Here is a 16,501-nt window from a genome sequence, read left to right as displayed (position 1 = left end):
TGGGCTCTTCTGCATGGCTGAGCATTGCCTGCTGTGCCCATGGGTGACTGACAGTGGCCGGTACTTGGTCATGGTGCCAAAGGATGCACATTGTGCTCTGCCGCGGGTGGCTCACAAACACCTGCACAGTGGCCATGGGCTGAAGAGGGCACAGGCACAGTGTCAGTGAGATCTCTTGGGTCTTGTCCCAGACCTAACCACCCCATGGGCACAGGAGCTTTAACAAGAAGTTCCTGCTGGATGTCTGGGCTTCGAGGACCATCTTTTTCCTGTCACAGAATCCCAGACTGGCTTCAGTTGGAAGGGACCTTTAAAGGTCATCTAGTCCACCCTCCTGCCATGGGCAGGGACACCTTCCACTATCCCAGGTTGCTCCAAGCCCTGTCCAACCTAACCTTGAACACTTCCAGGGATGGTGCATCCACAGCTTCTCTGGGCAACCTGTGCCAGGGCCTCCCCACCCTCACAGGGAAGAATTTCTTACCTATATCCCATCTAACGCTGCCCTCTGAGATTTTGAGGAAAGGTCCAGTTATGGGAGGACCACAATAGCACTGGGAGCAGTGCTAACAGCCACTGGACAGTGACAGGGCAGTGTCCACATCCCAGTCCCAACACCTCTCAACTGACGGATACAGAGTTGTGGGCAGTGTTCCTGTGCCCTAGGGGCCTCTGAGCAGCCAAGCAGGCACAGGCAGATCTCCCCAGGTGTTCCTGGAGCTGTACCTGAGCTAGGCTGGATAAGGAAGGTGTTCCTCTCATTGCCGCTGACAATGCTGTAGGTGATGCGCCCCGAGGAGCCCCCCGTGTGCACAGCTTGGACACTCGCCACTACAGTGCCTGGGAGAGAGAAAAGGTGTGAAGGGACAGCAGAGACTCAGGACAGGTGGCAGAGGGTCAGGGTGGCATGTAGCAGCGTGTGCTGTACCACAGGAGCACCGCTCTGCCCAAGGACACTGCTGACAGGGAACACAAATACTAATGGTAATGATGGGCTGGGAGCCTGGAGTTGTGGCACCTTTCCATGGCCCCTCTGTGGTCTGTGACCCTGGAGACCTTCCAGGAGCACCTGGGTGTCTGTGGCTGCCTACAGTGATCTGAAAACCCTGAGGCCAGCCCACAGGGACACCACCCTGACCAGCCTGGGCACCAGTCAGACCATGCGGTCCCTTGGGTCTGCCCAAAGCATAATGGGGCTTCCTCAGACCCTGCAGTGCTCCCTGGTCTGAGTTCCCCACAGCACTGCTCCCACCTCCCCTCCCGCCCTGTCTCATTCCATCCCAGTGCTTGCTCTCACTGCCAGCAGGTACCTGGGGCGGCATTTTCGGCCAGGACCACATCGCTGGTGCCACGGGGAAAGCGCAGCCCCCGGTATGGCTCCTCCTGCACATGGATCACGACTACCCCAGTGGAGGAGAGCGCTGGCTGTCCCAGGTCCGTGGCCAGGACAAAGAGTGTCCGCTGGCGCTGGCTGAGTGAGCCCAGAGACTGCAGCAGCTGGATGTCCCCCGTGTAGGAGTTGATGGCGAAGGCAGAGCTGGGGGTGGTGAGTCGGTACAGGATGGAGGCATTGGCACCTGCGTCCCTGTCCTCGGCCCTCATCGTGGCCACCACCTGTTTGAGCGGCGTGTGGCGGGACAGGTTGACGGTGAGCGGGCTGTGCAGGAAGGCCGGGGCATGGTCATTGACGTCTCGCACTGTGACGGTGACACGCACGGCCGTGCTCTTGGGCTCCCATGGTGCTGAGTCCACCGCCTTGGCCAGGAAGCTGTAGCTGGGCTGGCGCTCCCGGTCCAGCACCTGGGTGCTCTGGATGCGCCCGCTCTGTGGCTCCACATGGAACATGCCCAGTGACTCATTGCCCAGGTAGTAGGAGACCTGCCCATTGGTGCCCTCGTCGGGGTCCTCGGCCACCAGCTGCAGCACCAGGGCACCGACTGGTAAGTCCTCTGGCACCTCCACTGCATAGGTGGCCTGAGCAAAACTGGGTGTGTTGTCATTGAGGTCCAAAACCTGCACAGTCACCGACATGGTGGCACTACGTGGGGGGGAGCCGTGGTCCTGCACCACCACAGTGAGGCTGTAGGAAGCAACTTGCTCCCGGTCGAGGGCACGTGCAGTGGAGAGGACACCAGAGATGGGGTCTAGGCTGAAATCCTGCCCAGGGTCTCCATCTGGAAGAGAAGAGGGGGAATAACAAGGCACCATGACAATAACTGGAATGAGGAAGGCCCTGGACAGCAGGAAGCCCATCACCATGTGGCCTGGGAGGGTGGGGAGAGTAAGCCCCAGTGGGACCAAACTTCCTTGGGTCAGGTCCATTTGCAGAACTGACTCCAACCACACATAGGCCAGTGCTGCTGCCATGGAGGCTCCCCAGATAACATGTGGCAGGATACAGCAGAGAGCTTACTTCGCAACCTGTGAATTCACAGGTCAGAGCAGTCAGGAGAGGTGTGGAACTGGTCTAAGCCTGGGAAACCAGACATGAGCCTGGGGATTGAGGAGCGGAGCCTGTCCAGACCTTGGGGTGCTCTTTACTGGGGGCAGAGAAATTTGAGGGCTGAGAGGTGGCAGCAGTGCCATGCAGTTTGGAGCAGGAGAGAACTGAGGTGGGAACAGGACCCGCCGCTGTTAATGTCCCCAGAGCCAGGGGAGCACAGAAGAACCATCCTTACCCAGCCCTGCACTCCCACTGCACCTCACCTGCCACTCTGTATTCCAAGCGCCCGTTCTCTCCGCCGTCGGGATCGGTGGCCCGCAGGGTGTAGAGTGCTACGCGGCTCTGGTTCTCGGGGACCTCCACAGAGCAGGACTCGCTCTCCAGCTGTGGCGCATGGTCATTCTCATCGCCCACTGTGATCCGCACGGTGGCCTTGGTGAGGCTGGGGGGCAGGCCGGCGTCCCGCGCGTACACTACAGGACACAGAGAGCGCCCCGCCGACGGGGAGCTACGGCCTCGGCGCCCATATGCCAATACCCCGGCATGGGAGCACCAGCATTCCTGCACCTCCAAACCACCCCACAGCCCTGCTGTGTCCCATAGACCCCCTTCCCTCCCCATGGCCTGCCTTCCCTGCAATGCTCCCCACCCCAGCAGCAGGGAGCCCCTGTCTACTCCCCTGACCCCCTGCCTGCTGCCCCTCATCACCTACCTGTCAGCACATGCTGCTCCTGCTCCTCCCGGTCTAGGGGACGCGTGGTCACAATGAGCCCTGTCTGTGGGTGGATGGAGAACGGCCCCCCAGAGAGACCCCCATAGGACACCTGCCCATTGGCACCTGCGGGGAGGAAGGAGGTCTGACAGTGGCCCAGAAGCAGCCCCAGTGACTCATTCAGCTCCCAGCCCTACATCTTTCTGCTCTCAGCTCCCACCCGGGCTCACAGGCTGAGCAAGAGGGTGGGCTTGCTCCCTGGGGGCAGAGAGGTGTATGGGGGTCCCAGCCCAGCTGATGGAGGTGCACATGGCCCAAGGAGCCCTTAGAGAACAAAGGCCACTGGCCGGGGGGAGCAGAGGAAACCATAATCCCTGTTCCATTCTCAGCTTCTACCAGGATCCAGCCCATCTCCCACCTCCAGGCCAGGTGCTGATCCTTCTCTCTGGTCAGCCAGGCTCTCCAGACCAGCAGAAGCAAGCAGGGTGTGCATCTCCTGATGGACCCTGATCGAACTGGGCAGCTCACCCCTGTGTGTGTCCTCACCCAGATCCCGGTCCGTGGCCAGCACCTGCAGCACCGGACTGCCTGCTGGCAGGTTCTCCATGATGTGGGCTTCGTACTCAGGTTTCTCAAAGGCAGGAGCCTCATCGTTGACGTCCAGCACCAGCACGGTCAGCAGCTGTGTGGCAGAGCGGCGTGGGAAGCCATGGTCCATGGCCACCACCGTCAGGTTGTGCTGTGCCACTTCCTCCCGATTCAGGGCTCGCACGATGGAAAGTGCACCTGCGGGCACAGCAGAGGGGCGAGCTGGGACCAGCGGCACTGGGGCAAGCTGGGACCAGTAGCACTGGGGCTGAAAGCTCTCGGGACAGGTCTACTGTGAGGCTGCAGGCACTGGGGTCTGCTGGGACAGCCAGGTCTCAGAGACCAGCAACACTGTGCCAACCAAATACTGGGCTTGGGGCTCCCTGCACCCCTAATCTCCCTCCTCCAGGCTTCCCAGACCATGCTCTCCTCCCACGCACCATGCAACATCCCCATGTACTTCTCCACCCTCCTCAGCCTCCGTGTTCCCAGTGTCCACGCTGCCACCCCTGCACACTCCTAGTCCTCACCAGTGCTGGGATTGAGGTGGAAGCGGCCGTCACCATTGCCTGCTCGCAAGGAGTAGCTCACACGTCCGTTCTCTCCCAGGTCGCTGTCCTGGGCCACCACGTGCAGCGCCACGAAGCCCGTGGGCTGGTCCTCCATGATGCTGACAGTGGCCGGGGAGAGGAAGACGGGCGTGTTGTCATTCTCATCAGTCACAAACACGCGGGCGGTGACGGCGGCTGAGCGGCGCTGGCTGATGTTGCGGGCCTGGTCCGTGGCCTCCACCACCAGCAGGAAGGAGGCAGCAGCCTCCCGGTCGAGGCCCTGGCGCAGGGTCAGCTGCCCCGAGCGGCTGTCGAGCTGGAAGGGGGCCCCAGCGGGCTCCAGGTGCAGCAGGGCGTAGCGCACCTGGCTGTTGGGGCCTACCCCATCCCCATCCAGTGCCTGGAAGGTGAAGATGGAGGAGCCAGCCTGGGTATTCTCCGGCACCACGATGGTGATAGGGTCTTCAGGGAAGGTGGGCGCCTGGTCGTTGCAGTCCTGCACATGGATCTGGACCAGCACCAGCCGGCTGGAGGGATAGCCATGCTGCGTGTCCTCGGCACTCACCTGGAGCACATGCCGTGCCCCAGCTTCATAGTCCAGCTCCCGGGCAGCATAAATCTCCCCTGTCACACTGTCGACCACAAAGGTGCCGTCCCCACCACCTCCTACCACCGTGTAGGTCAGCTGTCCTCGTGCAGGGGCATCCGGGGGGGCCACCGAGCCAATCACAGACCCTGGCTTGACCCCCTCGAGAGGGTGCAGGGTCAGCATGGTGGCATCAGGCCGTGGCAGCACACGGGAGGATGGCAGCACCTGCGAGGAGAGGCAGCAGTGAGAGGCACACGCAGGGGGCTGTGTGCCAGGGCACATGCTGGAACACAGGAGGGTCCTTCTGGTCCTTGGGGTACACTTTTCACTGTGAAGATGCCCAAGCCCTGGCACCAGAGAGGTGGTACAGTCTTCAGCCTTGGACACAGCCAAAAGCCACATGGATGACCCTGCATAAGCAGGGGGCTGGACAAGGTGACCTTCAGAGGTGCCTTCCCTCAGCCACTCCTTGGGCCTGTGACTGTGTCAGATATCGCAAAGGCAACAGACAGCAGCAGAAACAATTCTGCAAACATAAGCAAGACCGGGCAAGAAGAGAGGTCATGTTCATCCCAATGGGATGTACAGGAAGAGAGAGAACCCAGTATGATCCCAAGATAAATAAATACTATCTCTAATTTTATTAGAGATACTGGAGTTAATTTGGGGATGAGGTGCACCTGTGGATAGGAGAGAGAATGCTGGAAAGGCCACCACAGTGTGATCTGAATGGAAAACCCACTGAAGAACTCAGCACACTCCTGTCAAGGAGCTGGGGAAAATGGGAATAACATCAAACATGTCAGCCCAGAGGGGATCAAACCCCGTGACTGTCAAGCAAACCCTGTGTTACAGGGGTGCAAACCAGCACACTGGGGATGGCCAGCCTGGCCTCAGTGCTCTGGAGGCTCCAGAACAGCTTTGCTGACAAGAACAGTCACAGACACGGTGTAAAAAGGAAATGGTATCAAACATATCGTGGGTGGCTGAAGGCAGATGTGACAGGCTAACACCAGGCTCTGCTCCTCGAGAGAACGTGGTGTATTGCACTCGCCTGCGCTGGAGCTGGGCTCTGGTATGGGAGCACACACAGAGCTCCCAAACTACCAGGGGAAAGGCACAGAGTGGGGACAGCTGTGTGACAGAAAGGGGAGTGATGGGCAGGGCTGGTGGGGATGGCACAGCATGGAGAGTCAAATGGTCCTGACACCTGCAAGGACAGTGACAGGAAGATGCGAAACAGTGTTTTGTGGGAGTGCCTTGATGAGGGGAACCAGGGTCTCTGCTGTTAAAGGAAGCTCATTATTAACAGAAGAGAAAGAACGTGGCTGTCCGGGCAGCACGAGGCAGGGAGTGCCGAAGTGACACAGATGTGAGGGACGTCCTGAGGGTCAGAACAAACACCCTGGGGGTCAGAACACCCATTTCAGTAGATGGTGGGAAGAATGGATGTCTCTGTGCAGGGAACCTCTGAATTCTTCCCTGCACCAAGGTATGTAGGACAGAATTGGCTGTCCGAGGCTTGATCAGAAGGCAGAACTGTGGTTGGCCGCTTTGGAAATGAGAACATGTGCAGGGGCAGATGGACTCATCTCTTCCCATTCCAGGTTCTCCACACGGATTTTAGGGGTGGATCAACAGCTGAGCAAGGGCAGAGGTCCCCAGGGATGAAGGTGGTGGAGGGTGAGGAGGTAGGGAGAAAGGCTGACAGGTAGCTGGAAGGTGTTCTTCAAGAGGCGAGTGAGGGGTAGATGGTACAGGGACAGGAGGAACTGGGGTGCAGGGATGAGACGAGCTGGGATGCAGGGACAGGAGGAGCTGGAGTGCAGGGACAGGAGAAGCTGGGTACTGGGTACCTGGACGCGAACGATGGCTGACGTGCTGCGAGGCACCGCGCCGCGGTCGCTGGCTGTCACGGTGAAGATGTACTCGGCACGGTCAGCCCGGCGCAGAGCCGTGGCCGTCCGCAGCTCTCCAGTAGCCATGTGCAGGGTGAAACGCTCTGCCCAGGCTCCTGCAGAGAGAATTGAAATGCTGTCATGGAGAAGGGAGGGCAGGGCAGGGCGGGAAGGAAGGGCAGCACAGTGTGGGGGTCCTGGGCAGTGGGCACCCATCTGCCTGGGTGATGGCTGCAAGGCAGAGCAGCATCAATTCGCCAATTCTGGAGCTCGTACCTATCAGTGAGTAGATGATGGTCCCATTCTCCCCCTCGTCGGGGTCCTTGGCCTGCAGGGAGGCGACCAGAAGTCCCGATGGCTTCTCTTCCAGCACCTGCAGCACAGCCCAGGGAGCAGCTGAGTGGCACAGGGCACTCTTCAGATCACCCCCACAGCTCCCCAAGCATGGCACAGGATCTGCACTCTCCTGAACCAGCCTTACACCTCACCCATCGCACAGACCCCCGGCAGGACCTACAGGTTGTGCCTGAGGCTGGAAACACGGAGGAGTCTGCAATGACACTGGCCAGGGGAGATTCTGCTTCCCTTTTGCCCTGTTTCACAACCTGCTCAGCAGGGGGGGGGCACTGCAGGGTTGTGGGAGGGCACTATTTCACCCACGTTACACCCAGAGCCTCTGCAGATAGGAAAGTGCAGGGCTCCATGACAGTCCTGGTTTCCTCTGCCCCAATAGACCTCTTCAGCTGCCAATGCCAAGGCACGAGCCCTGACAGCCCAGTGCCAGCCTCCCCGGCCACAGCCAGTGATCTCCTCAGTTCCCACATCCAACCTGGGAGGTTTGCTACCTCTGGAAATGCAGCTAGCAGATCTTCCTGGGCTCAGGCACCTCCACTCGGGGATTTTCCCTTCCCTCCTTTGTTCCTGCGTAGCACTGACTGCCTGTCTCTGGGCACTTTAGACCCATGTTTTATGCCAATGCAGCACAAGACCATTGAGAAATCAATCACACACATGCTCAGGTAACCCCACATCCTGAGGGGAGTTATCAGCTTCCCCTCAGAGACCACACATAACAGCATTGCACACAAACATCTTTCCTGGATAGTTATGGAACTGGACGCATCCTCATCAATGCTCCTCAGCACCTGTCAGGTTTTGGGATCACCCTCAGCAAACATCCCTTTACTGCTGCAGACATGCCTCCTCCAGCACAGACTCCTTGGTGGAGCAGGATTCCTGCTTGGCACAGGCCCTGCAGTTCCTTCCATCCCAGCAGATGCCAAATTCCCACCCCAAGGGGACAGATCTCACATTTCCACGCTGTCAGCACATCCCAAGGCACAGACCACCTTCCCAGACCCAGATGTGCAGTGTGATCTGTGTCTCTTAATGCATTTAGGAAAGGGACAAGTGGAATCTGAGCAGGACTTCAGAGGAGAGGCTGCGGGCTCCCAAGTGGAGGTGAGGGCCAGGGCTGTTGCCCAAGCTGCTGGCACTGTGCTAGAGCCCTGGAAGGGAAGACCAGAGGAGCTGGACTCATTCAGCCAGGCCAAGCAGTGCTGGGACTGCGCTCTGTAAACATTGGGAGAGGGAGGGAAATTCCAGAGAGAGAAGAGAGCTTTTTAAGCGAAAACACAATATTGGCACAAGAACAAATAAGTATAAAATGGTCAGAAATTAGTTTAGGCTGGAAATGAAGAGATGGTTTCTAGTACCAGATCAACGAATCTGGAACAGCCTTTCACAGCAGCGATGGAGGCACAGACCTAAATATAGCCTGGCCTTCGATGAAAGGAGAGCCTGCGTGGACACCTCTACGTGGGGCCACGCTTCGGAGGCCTCTTCCAACCCCTCCCCACCACAGGCCAGGGCAGGGTCTGCCCTCACACTGTCCCTATTGCTCTCAGTCCAGACACGACTGAGGCTCTTGCTCAGTGGGCAGGGACACGTTGCCCTCCCATGAGGAATTGGATCTCTTCAAGGAAGGCAGAGACTCGGCAGAGGAGTTACATGAGCAGCACTCACACAGCCCCATGTCCAAACGCCAGTTCAGCCGCTCAGACAGGAATAAACAGCAATAGCAGTGGCTGTGCCTCTGCAAACTGGTGAGACAGTGGCCAGGCCACCTGAAGGTTGCTGCAAACACCAGCCTGGTTCCAAACTCACAGAGCCATTCCGGCCACAGGCACAGCTCTGGCAGAGGCTGGCAGTGGATATACAGAGAAGATGTGAGAAACATGGTACGTGTGGAACAATCCTGCTGTGAACCTCCCCGGCTCCCAGCCTACTGTGGCTCAGACACTTCCTGAGCCACAGATCATATTTGTGTTCAACAGCCTTTGATGGATATTTTTTTCTTTCCATGAATTCATCTAGTTTTGAACGCATGCAACTTTGGGCAATGATTTCACAATTTAATTATGTTCTGCATGAAAAAGTGCTGCTTGTGTTTATTTTAAACCTGCTGCCTGGTCAGTTCTTATGGAGCTGCCCAGTCTTGTGTTGTAAAAAAGCAACTTCTCATTTCCCCATGACTCTCTGCACGCCTCTGTGATATTCCTGCAGCTTCATCCCTGCCAAAGAATGTCCAAGTGTTTCTTTTCTGCATGGAAACCATTATCTGCCAGAGATCCCATTAACATCCTTTTCTGAACCATTTCTAGCACTTCTGCTCACTTCAGGAACGGAGCCGGGCAGAGAGAGTGGGCAGAATCTGAGGTGGTGTAATGATGTTTTCTTTCATTCTCTGTTCCTTTTCTAATTAAACTCAGAATCTGATTTGCCTCTTTGCCTGTGCTGAGCCTGTGGTGACACTTTCACAAAGCCACAGGCTTCTCCCCAAACTGAAGCAGCCAGTTCAGAACCCACCACTGTGTAAGTCCCATCAGTGTCTCTTTCCAGTCAGCAGCAGTGATTTCATCTCCCATCGTCTTTCCTGACTGAACAGTGAAACATGATTCTTCTACGGTTTTTCACTGGGAGCCCTCACCTTGATTGCTGTGAATAGACTAGTGACATCAACCTTCACCTCTTAGGAGGATACAGAAGAACAGCAGCACCAGGGGCATCTCCTCTGTGAAAACAGACCCCTTTTTCCTTCCCTTTGTCCCCTCTTCCCTCTCCTAGTGACCACTCCCTGGGAGGATCCATTACTGCAGACCCTATGCAGAAACCCCTGGTCCTGCCAGCATGTCACCAATGTGCTTCAACTTAGAATCCCCCCCAGAAGACACTCCTCCAGCTGATGCTGGAAGGTGCTGACATGGAACCCTCCTCTGCTTTGCCTGATGCACACCAACATGAACACAGCACCAAGTATGTCTGAGGGAATCACAGAGCTTTGTGTTATCATCCAGTTTTCACTTTTCCCTCCAAGCCTCTCTTCTACACCCAAACCATGGCTAACAGTGGGCTCTTCCTGTGCTTCCTACCCCTATTTCCAGTAGGAGAGCTGCAAACCAAAGTGCCCAAACAGGTGTTTGCTCAGAGCTGCTGCAGCATTTACCTGCCGTCAGGGCTCTGAACCCATCCCAGCTTTGCCCCGTCCCCTGAAGGACATACCTGCTTTTGTGGTCCCTTTGTATAAGCAGAGCCCTCCTAAGCTGTAGCAGGGCACTCGCAGCACTTCGTGCCCCCAGACACTGGGATCAGCTGCAGATCCTGCCATGCAGCATGTCACAGGTGTCCCCACACAGGAGCAGGGCTCATACGGACCCTGGCTGCGAGCACTGCTGTGTTGCAGAGCCCGTCCAGCGCAGCCTCAGCCATGCCGTGGCTGGCTGCTCCCTCACCTGCTCTGGTCCCAGAGTGCTGCTCAGAGAGAGGGCAAGACTAACTGTCTTCTCTGCCTCCTTCGGGCCCTGGGAGATGCGTTCACCCAGGCCAAGCCCTGCTAGCAATGTTGCCAGCAGATCAGGGCACGCAAGAAGGCATCTTGGCAAGGGATGGCTGCACCCTGGAACATGAAGGGAAGCAGCAATGAACAGGGAAGGCCTGGCTGGAGCTGCAGAGTGTCCCCAGGTCCTGTGTCACCCAGATAGGCAGTGACCACCAACACAGATCTGCCTGCTCTGCAGGGGGTGCGTGGCTCAGGCAGCATCTGTGACAGAGAGCGGTTTCCATCACTGTGACGTGTGTGAGCCAGCCCCATGTGAGGGGCTTTGAGCACACAGCCTGACATGCAGTGTCCAACCACAGGCTGTCCCTGTGCCAAGGAGATGAGGCCAGGGCTCTGGCTGCTCACTGTGCTCTGCTGCTGCCAGCGATCCTTGGTCGACTCCCATGAGCCCTTGCCCCTCATGATGCTCTTAGGGACGTAGCAGAGCAGAGGCAGGCAGATGCGAGGCTGGTCCTCACCCACTTCTCCTGAGCAGCACCCACATAACTGGGTCTGCAGCACATGCAGTGCCTGGTGAATGCTGCCACCAGAGTGCTGAGGGAAAGCTGGCAGCCACAGCGGACTCCCAGAAAACCACTGTGTGTGCCAAGCCCAGCTGTGCACTGCTTTCTCGACCTACCAGAAGTAAGGGTGGCTGTACCCAAAATCCCCAGATCTAGGTGATGGCATCCTGCACCTTCCCACCCACAATTGCTTACCCTGGCTCTTCTGGGTCAGGTTCAGGGCTCCTCTTGCCATCTCTCCCTGCAGGCACATGCAAGCCAAGAGCTTCTGTCTGCTGGCCAGTCTTGCTGGTGCCAGAGCCCTCTGCAGCCCTTGCCTGCTCTGTCACCAGGATGCCTGCATTGCCCAAGGACATGCCCATCCTGCCATGTCTCAGTCAAATTTGCCAGACTGCCCTGGCTGCTGCATATGCATAGATCTGACTCGTGCCTGCTCATCTCCCACCCCAAAACTCTCCTGGGTGTCCCTACCCCTCCCTATCCCCCAGAAGAACTGCCTGTCCCATAACCAGAGGCTACCTGATCCCTGCCTCACCAACTCTCCAGCCTGTGCTTCTACCTGCACGGGCAGCTCCTGACCACTGCCCACGTGGAGGAAAGCAGGAGCGTTGTCATTCTCATCCAGCACGGTGACATAGATGGTTCCGGTGGCACTGCGGGGCGGTGCTCCCCCATCCTGCACAATCACCAGGAGCTGGAAGCTGGACTGCTGTTCCCGGTCCAGGCTGTGCTTGGTGCTGACCTCTCCTGTGAGGGAGAATCCCAGAAGGGTTTGGGTTGGAAGGTACCTTCAGGCCCACCTTGTTCCACCCCGCTGCCATGGGCAGGGACACCTTCCATTAGACAAGGTTGTCCCAAGCCCTGTCCAACCTGGCCTCGAACACTTCCAGGGATGGGACAAGCACAAGAAGTGGGAACACAGAGAGGTGGGGACACAGCTCGAGCCCTCTCTTAGAGCAGAGACTGTGCTCAGCTGTGTTGCTCAGGTGTGTTGCTGGAGCCCAGCATTGCAGGGGCAGGAAGGTGCCTATTCTGCTGCTGCACTGGCCTGTCTGCCATCACTGCTGTCCTGTCATGGGCTTTCCCACCAGTCAGCCCCACCTAGAAAGCCAGGAGTCTCTCACCTGTCTGTGTGTGGATAAGGAAGTTGGGATCGTGCTGGAGCAGGCGGTAGGTGAGCCGGCTGTTCTGCCCCGCGTCCCGGTCGCTGGCCGTCACCCTCCCCACGCTGCTGCCAGGAGCCTGGTTCTCAGGCACGGTGAAGAAGTACCGCTCCTCGCTCAGCCGAGGGCTGTTGTCGTTCTCATCAGTGATGCTGATTCGCACGGTGCTGGTGCCAGTTTTCCGGGTGTCCCCCGCAGCCCCGCTGCCTCCCACCGAGGCCAGCACCGTCAGCACGTACAGGTCCCGCATCTCCCGGTCCAGGGCGCTTTTGACGTACAGCCAGCCGCTCTCAGGCATGATGCCGAAGCTAGCAGCGTCCCCGTCTGCACGCAGGTGGTAGGTAAGGGCTGTGGATTCCACATCGTGTGCCAGGGCCCTCACCTGCAGGAAACGGGTGGAGACGGGGACACCTTCCTGCACCTCCACGCGGTAGGTGAGAGTGTCAAAGATGGGCCCGTTGTCATCCTCGGCTTGCACGTGCACCAGCAGCGTGAAGGTGGAGCTGAGCTGTGGGACACCGCTGTCCCGGGCCACGATGGCCAGGCTGTAGGCTGAGCTGGCCTCAAACTGCAGGGCCCCAAGGAGCCGCACCGCCCCCGAGGTGCGTTCCACGCTGAAGGTGCCCTCACCCCCTGACACCAGCTCGAAGGTCACCTGGCCGTTGGCACCGCTGTCACGGTCCTCGGCCTGCACGGTGTAGACTGTAGTCCCAGGTTCTGTGGCCTCTGGCAGCAGGATGGAGTCAGAGGGGCTTGGGAATGCCGGCACATTGTCATTCACATCTGACACAGAGATCTTCACGCGTGTGTTGCTGTAGGCAGGGGGTGAACCGCTTCGGGCCTGGACATCCAGGATGAGGACTGCCTGGGACTCGTGATCCAGAGGCATGCTGGTGCGGAGCTGCCCCGAGGCCGAATCAATGGAGAAGTAGCCATGAGGATCTCCCGAGGAGATGGAATAGAAGATGTCATCAGCATGACCTGTGGACAAAGGGATGGAGACAGGAGGAATGACAGCAGGCTGGGCAGCGCTGGCTGTGCCGGAGGTGGTCTGAGATGTCCAGCAGCACTGTGCCCATGCTCATGGATGCATAGGTGTGTGTATAGACATGGGTAAGCACACATACTGAGCTGGGTGACAATCATAGGGTGCACGTTCAGACGTGTGTGCGTGCAGCTCCCAGAGCAGGGCTGCTCTGTGAGGAAGTGTGGTGGGTGCTGGACCTTCAGGATGGTGTGGGGACAGGGAAAGTGATGGCATGCGAAAGGGACGATGCCTTACCTGGCGGGTTGTGGGCCTGGACAGCCCCCACGCTGGCGCCCTGCGACGTGTCCTCGGGCACAGTGAAGAAGTACTGAGCTTGCTCAAAGACAGGAGGTGAGACCGTGCCCTCCACGATGCTGATGTTCACCCGGGCGTTTGGCTGTGCCTGCAAGCCCCCCCCGTCCTGCGCAGAGATCACCAGCTGCACCAGGGTGTTGGCTTTGCCGCTCAGGGACCATGACAGGGAGATGACACCTGGGGAAGAAAGCCATTGATGGGGCACTATGCTGCACCCCTGTCTGTCACTTGGCTCCAGGGGACAGGCCAACCCATAAAGCTGGAAAAGACAGATCAGAGGGGACAGGAAACAATGTGAATCATAGAGGGAGCTTGCTATAGAGGAGCTGGAGTGAAGGAGAGGAGCCCTCCCAGGAAAGCCTACCCAAATACTCCCCACTCAACCTTACACCCAGCCCTGAGCTAAGCAGTGGTACAGGCTGAGGGACACGAGCCAGAGGGTAGGTCTTGGGAGAGAGAAAGGAGGGGAGAGGGCTTTCTAATCTGGGGCACAGGTGAGAGTCATGACACAGCAGGTGGGTCCTGGGCTATGGGGAGGCTTTGGGACTAAAGTACCATAATTGACAGGCCCTATGAAGGAGGTGACCTTGTGTTAGGAGGGCTGGTAGTGCCTGTCTCATCCCAGTTACCTGCGGGGAACTTGGGAACAGTTTGCAGATCCCTCAATGCACCTTCCTGTCCTGCTGAGAGCCCCCGCCACCGCACGCTCATGCGCCCACCTCCCCAGCAGAAATTGCTCTGTCTTCAATGGCCAACGCAAGGCAGAGCAGACACAGTCAGTGAGAATGGTGGAACCAAGAGTGACAGATACGGAGGAGAGTTAACTGAGCCGGGGAGAGGAGGGAACTGGCAGGGACAAGAAACAAACCAGGATACGGCTTGATGGGGCAAAGCATCAGCACGCAGGAGGAAAGGCACAGTGAGTCAGGGATGGGGAAGGGGGGAGAGGAAGGAAGATGGGACAAACGAGGAACAGAGCAGGGAGCAGAAACAAGAGGTCAGGGACTGAATCTGGGAAGGGGCTGCCAGAGGCTCAAGAAGTCAAACAGGGAATGATGTGGCAGGGAAAAGAACAGGCATACTCCGGAGGCAGACTGTACTGCTGAGGTGTCCAAGCATTGATACACAGGCTTGCTTTGACATTTCCCATATCACAATGCTCTGGTTTCTGCCTGCTCTGGCTCCCTGACAGCTCTCACCTGTGTCCTTGTTGAGGGAGAAGAGCGGGGGCGAGTTTCCCAGCACAATGCGGTAGGTCACTCTCCCATTCAGCCCCTCATCCTTGTCGTTAGCAGTGACACGCAGCACAGCTGTCCCTGGCATGCTCTGTGTGCTGATGCTGGCAGCGTACTCCAGCGGGTAAAACACTGGCCGGTTGTCATTTGTGTCCTCCAGGAACACTTTCACGTACACCATGGAGTTCAGGCCGCCCTGCAGAGGGACTAGGTCAGAGATAGTGCAAGGGCAGCAGCATCCCTCGCACAATGCTGAGGCGGCAGCACCGCGTCCCACGGCCTCGCCAGCACTCACCCCATCCACAGCAGTGATGGTGAAGTCGTAGGCAGACGTGCCCTCGTCGCGGTCCAGGGGCTGCTCCGTGCACAGCTGCCCCGAGTGCTTGTCAATGCTGAACTGCGTGGGGACAACGCTGCCGATGCCAGAGCCAATGGAGTAGGAAAGAGAGCCAAACGCTCCACTGTCTGCATCTGTGGCTGTCACCTGGGTCAGGGAGGGTACTACCTTAACAGAGCAGACCACCAGCCAGACCCAGCCCTGCCCCATCACCACACCCCACTGCCACCCTCTGCTCCATGGTCCACAGCCACCACACCGTCCTCAGAGAAGATCATTGTGACGCAGAGTGACAGTGACTGTCTCGAGCCTGCAGCTCTTGTCCCACACCAGCCACCGCTTCCCCTGCAGCCCTCCCTGCAGCAGGACAGGGCTCCCAGGGCTCACTGATGCAGACAGTGCCATGGGCAGTGTTGTCCGCAGCTGTGAGGCACCCTAGGATCAGCCTGTGCTGGCGGGTCCCTGTGAGGGGACATAGAGGAGGGGGAGCACTGTGTGCAAGAGCTGCACTCTGCTTTCTATCTCCAGCACTGCTGCGGGTTCCTCACCACCCAGGTGGCAACATCCATCACCCAGGTCAACAGACTTGCCTTGACAAAAGAAAAGACCATAGGGACAGGGGAACAGAAAGGCCCAGGCTCACCAAGATGCCAAGGACCTCACAGTCAAGCACCCCCATTGCCCCCCACATGATCAGCCAGCCAGGGACAACCTGCACGGCAGCAGAGCTGCCCCTGTCTCTCTGTTCCTTCTTTTCTCAAAGACACTCAGGATGGGACAGGAAGAAAGCCAACCCCCTGTTACCAGAGCCCTGGCTCTGTCCTGCTTTCAGAGCTCTGTATCCAGCAGCCCCGGGTGCTGGGGATGAGGATGGAGAGTGGCATTGCCCTGTGACAGCCCAGCCTCACTCAGCCTGGGGCACAAGAACCGAACCCACCACGACAGACACAGCAGGAGGATGAATGCTGCTCCCTGCTTGCCCACCTCAGTTCCTCCTACGGCTCCTACAGAGCTCAGGTCAGCAGGAACCAACTCCTGACCCCACATCCCTGCCCACAGCTCCTCCACCAGCTGGGAGCTCGGCAGAGAACAAAGCTGGGGGATGGAGCCGGGGGGAGGCAGCTGGGCCAGGCCCGGGTGAAGTGGAGTTCAGGCCTCGTCAGCCGCAGCTCCTCCCTGCAGCGGCCATGGGGCCTCGGCTCCCGCGCGAGGAGCGCAGGAACGCCGGGCGCGCGCCAAGGA

At 58.4% G+C, this 16,501-nt stretch overlaps 1 protein-coding gene across 1 annotated transcript in view; it reads right to left on the bottom strand.

The window, feature by feature from the left end:
• Positions 1–16,501, bottom strand: part of DCHS1 (dachsous cadherin-related 1) — a 48,026-nt gene that overhangs the window by 10,641 nt on the left and 20,884 nt on the right. Inside the window, exons 3-15 of the mRNA XM_017837548.1 lie at positions 15,218–15,406; positions 14,887–15,118; positions 13,628–13,864; positions 12,307–13,326; positions 11,742–11,929; positions 7,058–7,154; positions 6,740–6,897; positions 4,274–5,108; positions 3,702–3,941; positions 3,156–3,281; positions 2,707–2,916; positions 1,311–2,174; positions 727–840 (exon numbers count right to left, since the gene is read on the bottom strand). Of these exons, the coding sequence (XP_017693037.1) occupies positions 727–840; positions 1,311–2,174; positions 2,707–2,916; positions 3,156–3,281; positions 3,702–3,941; positions 4,274–5,108; positions 6,740–6,897; positions 7,058–7,154; positions 11,742–11,929; positions 12,307–13,326; positions 13,628–13,864; positions 14,887–15,118; positions 15,218–15,406 (4,510 nt within the window). The remainder of the gene's footprint in view (positions 1–726; positions 841–1,310; positions 2,175–2,706; positions 2,917–3,155; positions 3,282–3,701; positions 3,942–4,273; positions 5,109–6,739; positions 6,898–7,057; positions 7,155–11,741; positions 11,930–12,306; positions 13,327–13,627; positions 13,865–14,886; positions 15,119–15,217; positions 15,407–16,501) is intronic.

This window comes from Lepidothrix coronata, unplaced genomic scaffold (genome assembly GCF_001604755.1).
Source record: "Lepidothrix coronata isolate B3197 unplaced genomic scaffold, Lepidothrix_coronata-1.0 Scaffold305, whole genome shotgun sequence".
NCBI classification, from domain to species: domain Eukaryota; kingdom Metazoa; phylum Chordata; class Aves; order Passeriformes; family Pipridae; genus Lepidothrix; species Lepidothrix coronata.
The sequence above is the reverse complement of the archived record's forward strand: the minus strand, read 5'-3'. Positions and strand labels throughout refer to the sequence as shown.